This window comes from Glycine max, chromosome 6, assembly GCF_000004515.6.
Source record: "Glycine max cultivar Williams 82 chromosome 6, Glycine_max_v4.0, whole genome shotgun sequence".
Classification (NCBI taxonomy): domain Eukaryota; kingdom Viridiplantae; phylum Streptophyta; class Magnoliopsida; order Fabales; family Fabaceae; genus Glycine; species Glycine max.
In genome coordinates, this window is record NC_038242.2 from 48,796,257 (window position 1) to 48,808,415 (window position 12,159).

Genomic DNA, 12,159 nt, shown 5'->3' on the forward strand with positions numbered 1-12,159 from the left:
ATAATTATTCCTGACACGATCTAGTACTTAATGAACAACGTACTAACATAGTAGCATTCTAAGATCTTTTTTACATTAACATCTTGGTACTTGATTTTTTTCCTTAGATATTCGTGTGCATCTAACACCGACAAATTTGTCATGGACAAAAATTCACGCCAACTAACACGTACAAGCCAACTACCAAGCAAGCACGTTAGACTAAAACACCATGTGTTCAACTACCACTCTCTATTTCGCTTTCACTCCCCATTCTTCTTCAATTGTATTTGTAATAATACCCTTCCACTCCCCTAGTCCTAGGAATTAACTTGCTCCTATTAATACCTCTAAATCATTTCCTTATTCTACACACACTTCTTTATCTGCATCTAATTCAATATACAACACTGAAACTTTCAAAGCTCTTTTGAGAACTTGTTATTGCAATGGCTGACATAGATCGCTCCTTTGATAATAATGTTTCTGCTGTTTCTACTGGTACCCTTTTAGAATCCATGTCCTCAACAATCAATTCTGATAGCTAGATAAGAATATATCTTGAGATTAGTTTTTGATGGGTCTATAATATTATAATATAACATGCACCTACAAACTTGAGAGTACACACTCATGATTGATCTCTCTTCAGTTTTATTTCAACTATTGTTCTGGGTCACTTCTTGGTCTTTTTTTATGCCATTACACTTGTCAAATTTGGAATATATACTTTCTGAATCTTATTCTTATGGCCCTTTTTATTTCTTGTTCGATCGGGATATCACCTTGTTATCATGATTTCTGAAATTGTATATGCAAGCTTTCCTTTCTCTTACGAGTTATATTAAATATTTTGGTTTTGATTTTCTTAATGTGTGCTCATGGATATACTTTAAGAAGTCAAAAATTGAACCAAAAAAATTATTGAAAATAAATTAATATATTGAAAGCACAGAAGTTATATATTCATTTCATTTTTTAGTAATTTAAACTATTTAACAAGATATGACATATATCTGTTTATGCATCACAAAATTTGTTGTTTTTAACATAGACGTATAAAGAATTGATTTGTGTTTTGTAGAGAAATCAAGCCAAGTTTCAGATGTTGAATTTTCTGAAGCTGAGGAAATCCTTATTGCCATGGTGTATAATCTGGTTGGGGAGAGGTGAGTATGATATGTTTTGTTCTACCATTTTCACTTTCTTCCCAAAGTCTCTCTCTCTCTTTTAACCATTTGAAGATAAAGGTTATGAAGTAATAAATGTTATGTTCTCCCTTAGGTGGTCTTTGATTGCTGGAAGAATTCCTGGAAGAACTGCAGAAGAGATAGAGAAATATTGGACTTCAAGATTTTCGACTAGCCAATGATCGGTGGCAGAAAACGAAGCAAGGAAATTTTTGGTGCCTACAAGTCATTACAGTGACTTTGTGGGGATATGAAATGGAAATTGATCCTATTAATCATATGGGTACTTATATTTGCATTTTGCGGTAACCAACAAAAAGGGGCATGCCATTCTAAAAGCCCTTATGTTTAATGTTACTTAATTTTATCTTTGTAATGTTCCCAAGTGTTTTAGGCAATCTATGATTCAGATCTGTTCGATCATGGCAAGAACAGTATGTACTTAATTAATGCAGATCACCTGCATGTGCATGTGTATTTCTGGTTCATTTAGCCTTCTTGCTAATGGTTACAACTAGCTTTGCCTTGGCCTATAGCATTGGATTTGGAAGCGGATTTTTTCTTTGCATGTATACACATACATTAAGTGTATTCGTAAGGCATCTTTATTTTTTGTGTAGGTTTAATTTCTTTTATTTGATATATGCAACATACAATTACTTTTTTTTATAAGACAAAGATGGTGGAGTAAAATGTTACACTAGTACTTGTGACTTGTCCATTACAAGAAATATCATAACAAGAGAAGCTTACTAGTGGGGATAGATCACTACTCATAAAATGACAGGTATTTTTCATCCTTGCTTTAATTAATTTATAATGAGCTTTTCACCTTTATCATTTTTACCACCTCATTTGAGTTTACATGAGAAGAATTAAAACGCACGGCTTGGTTTCTATGTATATCTATATTGACCATATTAAGTTCATCTAAATAAGTTTTGAAAACTCGAACTCATTCCTCTTATTTTGTCATCCTTAAATGTGATAAAAAAAAAAAGAGTTTTACCCAAAAATGGTAGTCGCCAGTGGGTTTATGCGCATCTAGCCACAATTAGCTAGGCAATTTGCATTTTTGTCAAATATACTACATGAAACAGTATTACAGGAGAAAAATAAATGAACTATTGATGGAATCTATGTTACATTTGCAAAAAGACACACAATGGTTAATCTCTTTAGTCTATATATTACACCTCTTCTTAGTAGATGGATGGTATTAATTAATTATTACCTTTCTTGCAAATGCCTTGATTTTTTTAGAGTAAATACTACACTAGAGATTATTGTACTAGTATAGTTTTCTATCTAGATGATGGCAATGACTATGATCGAATCACCCTGTTGGCTAATTTCATTGAATACTTGCATGTGGGTTTCACCTTCCATGTCCATAGATATCTAACATTACAATATTGATAAGACTAAATGAGTTATTAGCTTATATTTGAGTTGATTTCAAAGTTGGACATTTTTTTTGCTTCAAGATGGACATAAGTAAAGTTTGGTATAAATCATATTTAGATACTTCAATAGATATTGGTAATCATAAGTAAAGGAAACGATTTTTTTAACTACTTATTAACGAGTGACGAATAACAAAATATCTATTTATCTGTAATATAAAATTATTTAAATATCAAAGACTCAAATGGGATTTAATTACTTATTACTTATATTTTAAATATTTGACATTTAAATAATTTTATATTGCAGGTAGATAGGTATCTTATTATTTGTTTATGACTTGTTAATAGTTCGTTAAAAAACTTCATTTACTTTACTTATGATTACAAATATCTATAGAAGTATCTAAATATGATTCATATCGAAACTTTTCTTACAAGAAATTCATAGCAAGTTTTACCCAAAAATATATACCAATATGGTTGTTGTTTTTTCCTCCAAAACTAAACTCCCACTCATACACCTAAATAACTGAATGAGATATTGAATCTGTTTTGGTTCGAATTGAAGGAGGGCCAAAGGTCCAAAAGAGCCATTGAATTTGTTCAATAGAGTAGCACCTTATCATGCCTTTACGTGGAATAATGGCTCAATAGAATGGGACCATTTTAGTATGAGAAAATAAGTTATCTAGTAATCCTGTAAAATAGTTTATCATCGTCTAATAAATAAATGTATAATAAATTTATTAATTTTAAAATAATTATCTTAAAAATTATCATACTAACGATAATTAGTTGATAATATAAAATCATTATACAACAATAAATTATTATACATATAAAGTAGTCAAAACAATTGAAACCTATCAATAACTCAATTCGGCCCACCACTGATTTATGTTGTAAAAAAAATCAAATATGAAATTGGTTAAAAAATTGAATTCAACTCACCTACAACTTAATCTACCTAGATTAAATCCGTGGTATCAATGATCCACCTAACTCACCTAAAAATTAAAAAAAATAACATAATCCGTTTAGACTATTAAGTAAACATAAAATGCTTTTGTCATTTTTCTAAATTTTATTATTATATTTATATGATTACCAATTTATCATAAATATTTGGCTTGCATTTCATGGCAAGATATTTTTTAGCATGTTGATAAGTCTTGTTTGCAAGTGTTCCAGGTTACTGTGTAGGATAAACTTTACATTATCATCATTTGATCATCATTAAACTCTTTTAATATTTTTTAAAGATATTTTTAAAAAATAAAATACTAAATTGGAAAAGTTTTAAGTTAACCATGTATATGTCTGATGTGTACACTTGCACCGTTGCACGGCACCGATCTATTTTATCTTTATAAGACGCCACGTGCATAATCACCCCATCCCCTTAAAAAAGAGATATTAAAATTTATTTGTTTTTTTAGGAAATTAATAATTATTCGTTTTTTTATATAAAAAAAACAGTATCATGAATCATTCATCCCAAACATATATGTCGTGGGGATAAATAGGCAAGTAGTGAATAAAAAAGGTTATCATGGCATTAGGATAATTATAGGAAGATAGATATATCTTTCACTTTCAGAGGAATAAGAGTCGTAATTCAAACTCACAAGAAACCTTAGAAACAAATTACCTTCTCGAAATGATAAAACCTCATCCATTGAACATCATTTCCCTATCATCGATATTTAGGACCACCCAATTATATAGTCTTCCATTCTCTTCTCACTTGATTTGTTTAGTGAGTAAGCATATTATCATCAAATGTTGCTTGTCCCAAGAAGAAAAAGAATAACTGATCATATTTATCATCCACTAGTTCCATTCAACAACAATAATAGTCCCATACTTTTTTGGCACTTTTACATTCAGCAAACTAAAGTCCAAAATCAAGACTCTTAGGAACGATTTCACAGACTCAAATAGATTCTGGCCAATCCAATTAAGAAGTTCAGTGAACATAATACAACCTCCACCAGCTCCAACCTCTCTTCATGACACATAACCATCTCTTATGTGTCTTATACCTGATAGGCTAGCTGCCTCTCTTTCGTTCTGTTATAATTGTCCATTAGATGAGAAGAATCATATTTCATCTAACCAAATTACCAATAGCACGATTCTTAAGTATTGGACAAAACAAAATATACAATATGTAGACGTATAAGTAACAAAATACCATAACAGCTGGTAAAAGAAACAAGATAGAATTTGAGTTTTGTTAACTTAACCTCAAGAACCATCTCAACTATCTCAGATAGATGGAGTTATTTCATACTAATATATATTATTTTGATCTTATGATAAGATTCTTATCATTATACTCTTCTTAGTAGACATTTCAAACATAAAATTTACTAGACTAGACACTTTTGGATAACCAAGTTCATGGGACTCGATAGATATAATAAAAAATAATAGAAGAAATTCTAATACTATCTTAAAATTTAAATTTAAATTGAAGTCTAAATAAAATTTAAAAGTTAATTCATGGAGTCATGATTATTCACTTCACTTATTATACACATTATTTTGATTGTATCATTAGTTAATTTTAAATTCCCATCATTTCATTTTTTTTTCTTTCCCCCTTTGAATAGTCTCATTTTACACCAATCACTTCAATTTGATCAAAATTTGACATTAATTTAACCTTATAGTCATAAAAGTGAAATTTATTATGTTTTTCCATCAAAGGTTCTATTAACAATATTATTATTGTTAGTATTCTCAAGGTTGATTTTGATATCATTTTTTTATAACTAATAATTAATTGGCTAATTTATAATTTTGGTCCCTCCTATAATTCATTTATGCCATTTTGGTCCTCTACTTTTTATTTTCACAATTTTGGTCTTTTGCTTTAAAAATTTTATAATTTTGGTACAATTTTTTATTCTGCATATATTTATTTCTTTTATTTTCTTATATTTTAATTAATTAAATTATTTTTTATAATATATCAAGTGAATATGTTAGGTTTAAGGTTCAATTAAAAAAAAAACATGCAAAATTAAAGATTGAACAAAAAATTCAGATTTGTAAAACGTGGACTAAAATCACAAAAAAAAATAAATAAATATGGGGATCAAAATTGTGGATTAAGAATTTTAGGAGAACAAAATTGTAATTTATTTTAATTAATTTAATATTAAATTTTTAAAGATTAAACGATGCCGTTGGTATTTTCAGAAAAGTAAATTGGATATTTACGCACACATGTAATGTAGTAACTAATTGTCCTGCACCTTCCCTCACTGAGATTTCTATACAAAAATATATCATTCATTTTAGTGTAGATTAAACATAAAACATTGACATTTGTTCTTCTCGGTTACATATCAATGTGGTTAATTAAATTGCGTGAAACCAAAAGAAAAATGGATTTTATTTTTATTTACTGCTACAGTAAAGGGTTCAGAAAGACTTGAATATAATAAACATTAAGAACAGAGCTACAACTTGTTGGTTACTAGGAAGTCTTATCTTGTGCCACCTTGTAACGATAATCTCACATAACTGCATCCAGTAGTTTAATTTCTTCTTGTTGATTTTCATCACGGTACTGTGACTGAAGCAACCTTGCGTAGAAGCCAATACCAGGTTAAAGTTGCACGAAATCTATGTCCTTTATTGTCTTTACATATATAGTTTCTTTTAAGTCAACCTGAGGTGTTGACCAGACCAGAGCATACGTGTTACAGACTTCTCTTGTATCCAAACACTGAGGTGTTGACAAGTATTAATGATATTGATTAAAAGAATTTAATACATTTTATTATATGTGTTGAATTAATTTAAAAAATATATCAAATATTCATTGCTGTCATTTTTTGACATATTTACTGCACTTAATGATGTGATATTTTTTTTATTATGATATTGATATCAAATAATTTAAATCCTGAATCATTTGATTAAAATATATAAATCCTTATCACTTATATCAATTATTATTATTAATTAATGCTGTAATATAAAATATAAATTCCTTGGATGTATTGATATTGATATATCCTATATTCTAGTTGGAGTATATCTATTAGGATAAAATTGTAAGGTATCAAACTTTTCAAACTTTTAAACTTTTAAACCTTTCACATGTACAACGATTTGCTAGTAATTAAAAAACACAAATTTTATACTCTTTCAAGTAATTTTTCATTTTGCTTAAAAAAAGTAATTTTTCATTCAAAACTGGTTTTAATCAAAATTCTTTAAACAGCATTGATATACTAAAATTGCTTCACTTTAGATTTATTTTACAAAATTAAATTCATAAATACTCACCTAAACGCATGTCGAGTCATTGTGAATAAGAAGAAATGAGAAATGAGAGGTTTTCCAGTTTCCAATTAGCCAAAAGTAGAAGAAATGAGAAAAATGTATTCACCTTTTGCTTAACTCAACAAATTCAAAACACACACTAAATCATATATAGTTACCATAATACTTTAAAGAAACATATTTTTTGAATATCAAAGTAAGGCAATTGGCTTCTTAATTTGACTTTGACATTTGTATGAATTTTTCGGGGTTCCAAGATAATGTGAATGCATTTCAAAACAGACTCAGTTACTTCTGCAGCATTTTGATTGACAACATACTAAAATGAAAAATGACAAAAAGGAAGGTTAGCAAAGTGCCACCACCATACGTGCCTGCAAATGCAGCTTTCAAGTGCCATGTTTCCCTATTTTCCCGAGGAAAACAATTACAGACATTAAATGAGATCAGATAAAATTTCCTAGGTTTTGTTTGTTTCTCCTATTCACAGTGACATCTAATTTACCATTTTTACAAGGGCATGATCTAGATGAATGTGACCCCGTAGTTATATATATTGAGAAACTTGAAGGAGCTTCTCAAACTTGTTCAAGTTATATAACATTTATACAAAAAAAAAAAAGAGTTCTGGCCATGGCTGCATCATTATTTATGCCTTCATCCGTAAGCTCAATAATATACCCTTTATTTTTGCTTTTTGCTTTCTTCTCAGTTTATTGGCTTTCCTCATTTCTTGAATTTCACATGTGTGCAATAGCTAGTTTGATGCAAATTAATTGAATTATTCTTTGATTGTTAATGCCAAGTTCAGCATGATTGTTGTTCATATGAAAAACTTATTTTGAATTTGAATTTTTGGTGAAAATTTATACGATGCAATATGTTTTGTTCTGAGGCAGGAAACAAAAAAGGATCCCCTGTGGGTCTTTTACATTTATTTTTCTCTTTTTCTTATATATGTATGAACCTTGGGCAAACCAGCATCCTAAATTGCCATCAATCTTATTAGGCTGAAAAAGGACTTGTGTCATGTTTTGTAATGGTTTTTCACTAATTAGTGGAATCAGCTAGCTAGAATCTGAAGCACACTTTGATTCATCATTGTTTTCTTTTAGTTTCTCCCTAGCCAGAGATGGAAAAAATTATTAAAGTTCAACCCCTTTTTTTCAACGAGAATGCGGTAGCTCTGTCTAATTGATAATATTGGTAGTTATTGGATTATTATTACACAAATATCAGTGCTTGAAGAATACAAAACTATTGTACCATACTATGCAAACCTCTTCTGTTTGGGTTTTCTATATCATAATTTTTGTTTTCCTCTTTTGTCAAGCAATTGCAGAATATAAATTGTACATATAGCTTGTTTGATTTTTGAAGAAAAATATTACTGATTTTGCAATTACGGACAAGAAGAAGAAAAGTGTTAGGATTGATTGATTTCCCATTCTGTGACTTGTGACTTCAAGAGACTAAAATAGTCCTAAGAACCATACACATAAAAACATATCATGCATGCTATGTTATGTATATGGAAAGGTTAAGATCATGGTTTGGTGAATGCTAATGCAAATTATGTATATGAACAGATAGTGGAGGAAGAAGCGAGGTTCGAAGCCGAAGTGGCGGAGGTGCAAGCATGGTGGAACTCTGAGAGGTTCAGGCTAACAAAAAGGCCATACACAGCAAGAGATGTAGTGTCCCTCCGAGGCAACCTCAGACAAACCTATGCCTCGAACGAGATGGCGAAAAAGCTATGGCGCCTCCTGAAGAACCACCAAGCTAATGGAACAGCCTCGAGGACTTTTGGTGCACTTGATCCTGTTCAGGTCACCCAAATGGCCAAGCACTTGGATACGATCTATGTCTCAGGGTGGCAGTGTTCAGCCACACACACCACGAGCAACGAGCCCGGTCCTGACCTTGCTGATTACCCTTATGACACTGTCCCAAACAAGGTTGAGCACCTCTTCTTTGCTCAGCAGTACCATGACAGGAAGCAAAAAGAGGAGAGGATGAGAATGAGCAGGGAAGAGAGGGCAAGGACACCTTATGTTGATTACTTGAGGCCAATCATAGCTGATGGTGACACTGGCTTTGGTGGCACCACAGCAACTGTCAAGCTATGCAAGCTCTTTGTTGAGAGAGGTGCTGCTGGAATCCACATTGAGGACCAGTCTTCAGTGACCAAAAAATGTGGTCACATGGCTGGGAAAGTGCTTGTTGCCATCAGTGAACACATCAACAGGCTTGTGGCTGCAAGGCTTCAGTTTGATGTCATGGGGGTGGAAACTGTTCTGGTGGCAAGAACAGATGCAGAAGCTGCTAATTTGATTCAATCAAACATTGACACAAGGGACCATCAATTTATCTTGGGAGTGACCAACCCCAACCTTAAGGGGAAGAGCTTAGCAACTCTTATGCAACAAGGCATGGCTGCTGGAAAAAATGGAGCTGAGCTTCAGGCTTTGGAGGATGAGTGGCTCTCAAAGGCACAGTTGAAGACTCTCTCAGAAGCAGTTGTGGAGGCAATTGAGAGGCAGAACAACATTGGAGAGGAAGAAAAAAGAAGGAAGCTAAATGAGTGGATGCACCATTCAAGCTATGAAAGGTGCCTTTCTAATGAGGAAGGTAGGGAAATTGCTGAAAAGTTAGGAGTGAGAAACCTCTTTTGGGATTGGGACTTGCCTAGGACTAGAGAAGGTTTTTATAGGTTCAAAGGTTCAGTGACTGCATCAGTTGTTAGAGGTTGTGCTTTTTCTCCACATGCTGATGTTATATGGATGGAGACTGCAAGCCCAAATGTGGTTGAGTGCACAGAGTTTTCCGAGGGGGTTAGGTCAAAGCACCCTCAGATGATGCTTGGATACAACCTCTCTCCATCTTTCAACTGGGATGCTTCTGGAATGAGTGATGAACAAATGAAGGATTTCATTCCAAAGATTGCAAAGTTGGGGTATGTGTGGCAGTTCATCACTGTGGGAGGTCTTCATTCCAATGCACTCATAACTTCAACATTTGCAAGGGATTTTGCCAATAGGGGAATGCTGGCTTATGTGGAGAGGATTCAGAGAGAGGAGAGGAACAATGGGGTTGACACACTAGCTCACCAAAAATGGGCTGGTGCTAATTACTATGATAGGTACCTCAAGACTGTCCAGGGAGGTGTGGCTTCAACTGCTGCAATGGGAAAAGGCAAGTCATATATATTTACACACTTGGTCACTAACAATAATGTACCATGCTTTAATTTCTTGATGCAAACCATGGTTTTAAAATGCGGTTACAGTAAGCTAGAAAACCTTTACATTGCGGGTAATTGTAAAAAAATGCGGTTGATGCAGTAAGCTAGAAAACCATTACATTGCGGGTAATTGTGAAAAAAATGTGGTTGATGCAACCGCAACTGCGGTGGTGATATGATTGTGGAGTGTCAAAATACCTTGACGTTGCAGTCACAATTACAGTTGCAGACCACAATTTAAAACCATGATTCAAACTTTAGGAGAGAGATTAAAAGTTTTGATGATTGTTTTATGAATTTAATTGGAATGCATTGATAGTGTTAAGATGTTTTACACCATCATTCATTCATGGATTGTTATGAATGATAAGATCGTTGACTTTTTAACAATTTTTTTGAAAATTATATCTAGAATAATGATTTTTAGTTAGTTGACAGAGTAAGAAATTTTATACCAACAGAGTGTAAAAATTGAACTTTTTTTTTTCTTTCAATGTTGTTTTGTAGGAGTAACTGAAGAGCAGTTTAAAGAATCATGGACTAGATCAGGAGCTGTAAACATTGATAGAGGCAGTATTGTGGTTGCTAAGGCCAGAATGTGAAAGTGCTACTTCTGCCGAACTATGCTGCATGCTGAGAGTGGAACTTAATGGAAAATTCACCAATTTCTGTGTTGGATTGGAATAAATGTCCTCAATAATATAAACAGGCCATTGAATCATTCTGCTATTTTTTCCTGCATAATTTGTTACATTTCTTACTAGTTCAGACTCTTTAGCCATGTGGGCAAGGAGAACAAGGAAAACTTGTTTCTGTGTTTTGTAATTTGTTTTACTCCTACTGTTAAACATATTTTACTTATAGTGTGTATTTGGACATGCAATTGTGGACAAGGAGCACGAAATCTTGTTTTACTGTTTTGTAATTTGGTTTACTCCTACCGTTAAACATATTTTACTTGGTGTGTGTTTGGACACACGTTTATATCATAGAAAACCACATCAAATTTGTAGAAAACGTAAAAGTTACAACTAATAGCTTTTGAACTGACGTAGAAACCCATGTTATTAGTGCACTTCTTTTCATATGTTCCGTACCTCTTGATTGGAATACAAAATTGTATTTCTAAAACACTTTAGTATAGCTTTTGTACTATAAAATGAGATAAAAAGAGAACAAAGAAATATGTAGAATAAAAATAGTTGGGGTAATGGAGAGAAATAGAATCTCTTTCTCTCTCTCTCTCTCTCTCTATATATATATATATATATATATATTTACTGATTTATACCTACCTAAAGATATAACTAAAATTAATCTTAAAATACATCTTGAAATAACTTATTAATGTACTCCTACTAAAAAAATAAGTGAAATTTGCAGACAGTTTTCTGTCATTTGTGTATTAATACATCTTAAGGTAGGGCGATCTCATTCTACTTTAAAGGTGCCCCTGTTGTGCATAGGATGGCTCAAGTTGAAAACATCAACATTTTTGTTAGAATTTATAACTTTTATCAATATTATATGAATTTTTATACCATAGGCGTCGTGCTTTATAGATTTTTCAAATCAACTGTATTGTCGTACCGTATGTAATTCTCTCTGTTTGGACCGCAACATCGATTTTTTGTCGTGCTTTTATGGGTTAACAAAAACTTCTAGAACTTGCAAGCGGGCTTGTCACAGGATTTCTTAAGGTACACTAACTTATCTTTTTTTAGAAAAAATATGTTAGCAAAACAAGTGGATGTCACATATATCTTGAAAGCTAGGCATAATTTCTTTAAATGTAAATTTGCACACAAAATCAATCTCTCTGCATTTTTCAAAACTATAAAAGAAATTTTATTTTTATTTTCATCAAAGATATTCTCAACCAATAGTCGAAAATTATTCTATAAATATCATCTAAGTAAAATTTATCTCTTCAAACAAAATTTTTTCCATGCACATGAACAGAAGTTGAACTCGAACAACATGTTTAACTAAAAATCTGACTATCTACTAACTGAAACTTGGTAAAGAAATG

The 12,159-nt window shown here is 31.9% G+C and overlaps 2 protein-coding genes across 2 annotated transcripts; both read left to right on the forward strand.

Moving 5' to 3' along the window:
• The first annotated feature begins 374 nt into the window (after nt 1–374).
• On the forward strand, nt 375–1,642 carry MYB73 (MYB transcription factor MYB73). The gene is made up of 3 exons (NM_001250849.1): nt 375–480; nt 1,064–1,148; nt 1,264–1,642. The coding sequence occupies exons 1-3, from the start codon at nt 429–431 to the stop codon at nt 1,349–1,351; spliced, it is 225 nt and encodes a 74-aa protein (NP_001237778.1). The 5' UTR covers nt 375–428; the 3' UTR covers nt 1,352–1,642.
• A 5,874-nt stretch (nt 1,643–7,516) lies between these two features.
• On the forward strand, nt 7,517–10,729 carry ICL1 (isocitrate lyase 1-like). The gene is made up of 3 exons (NM_001252940.1): nt 7,517–7,546; nt 8,473–10,078; nt 10,635–10,729. The coding sequence occupies exons 1-3, from the start codon at nt 7,517–7,519 to the stop codon at nt 10,727–10,729; spliced, it is 1,731 nt and encodes a 576-aa protein (NP_001239869.1).
• Nucleotides 10,730–12,159: the final 1,430 nt, after the last annotated feature.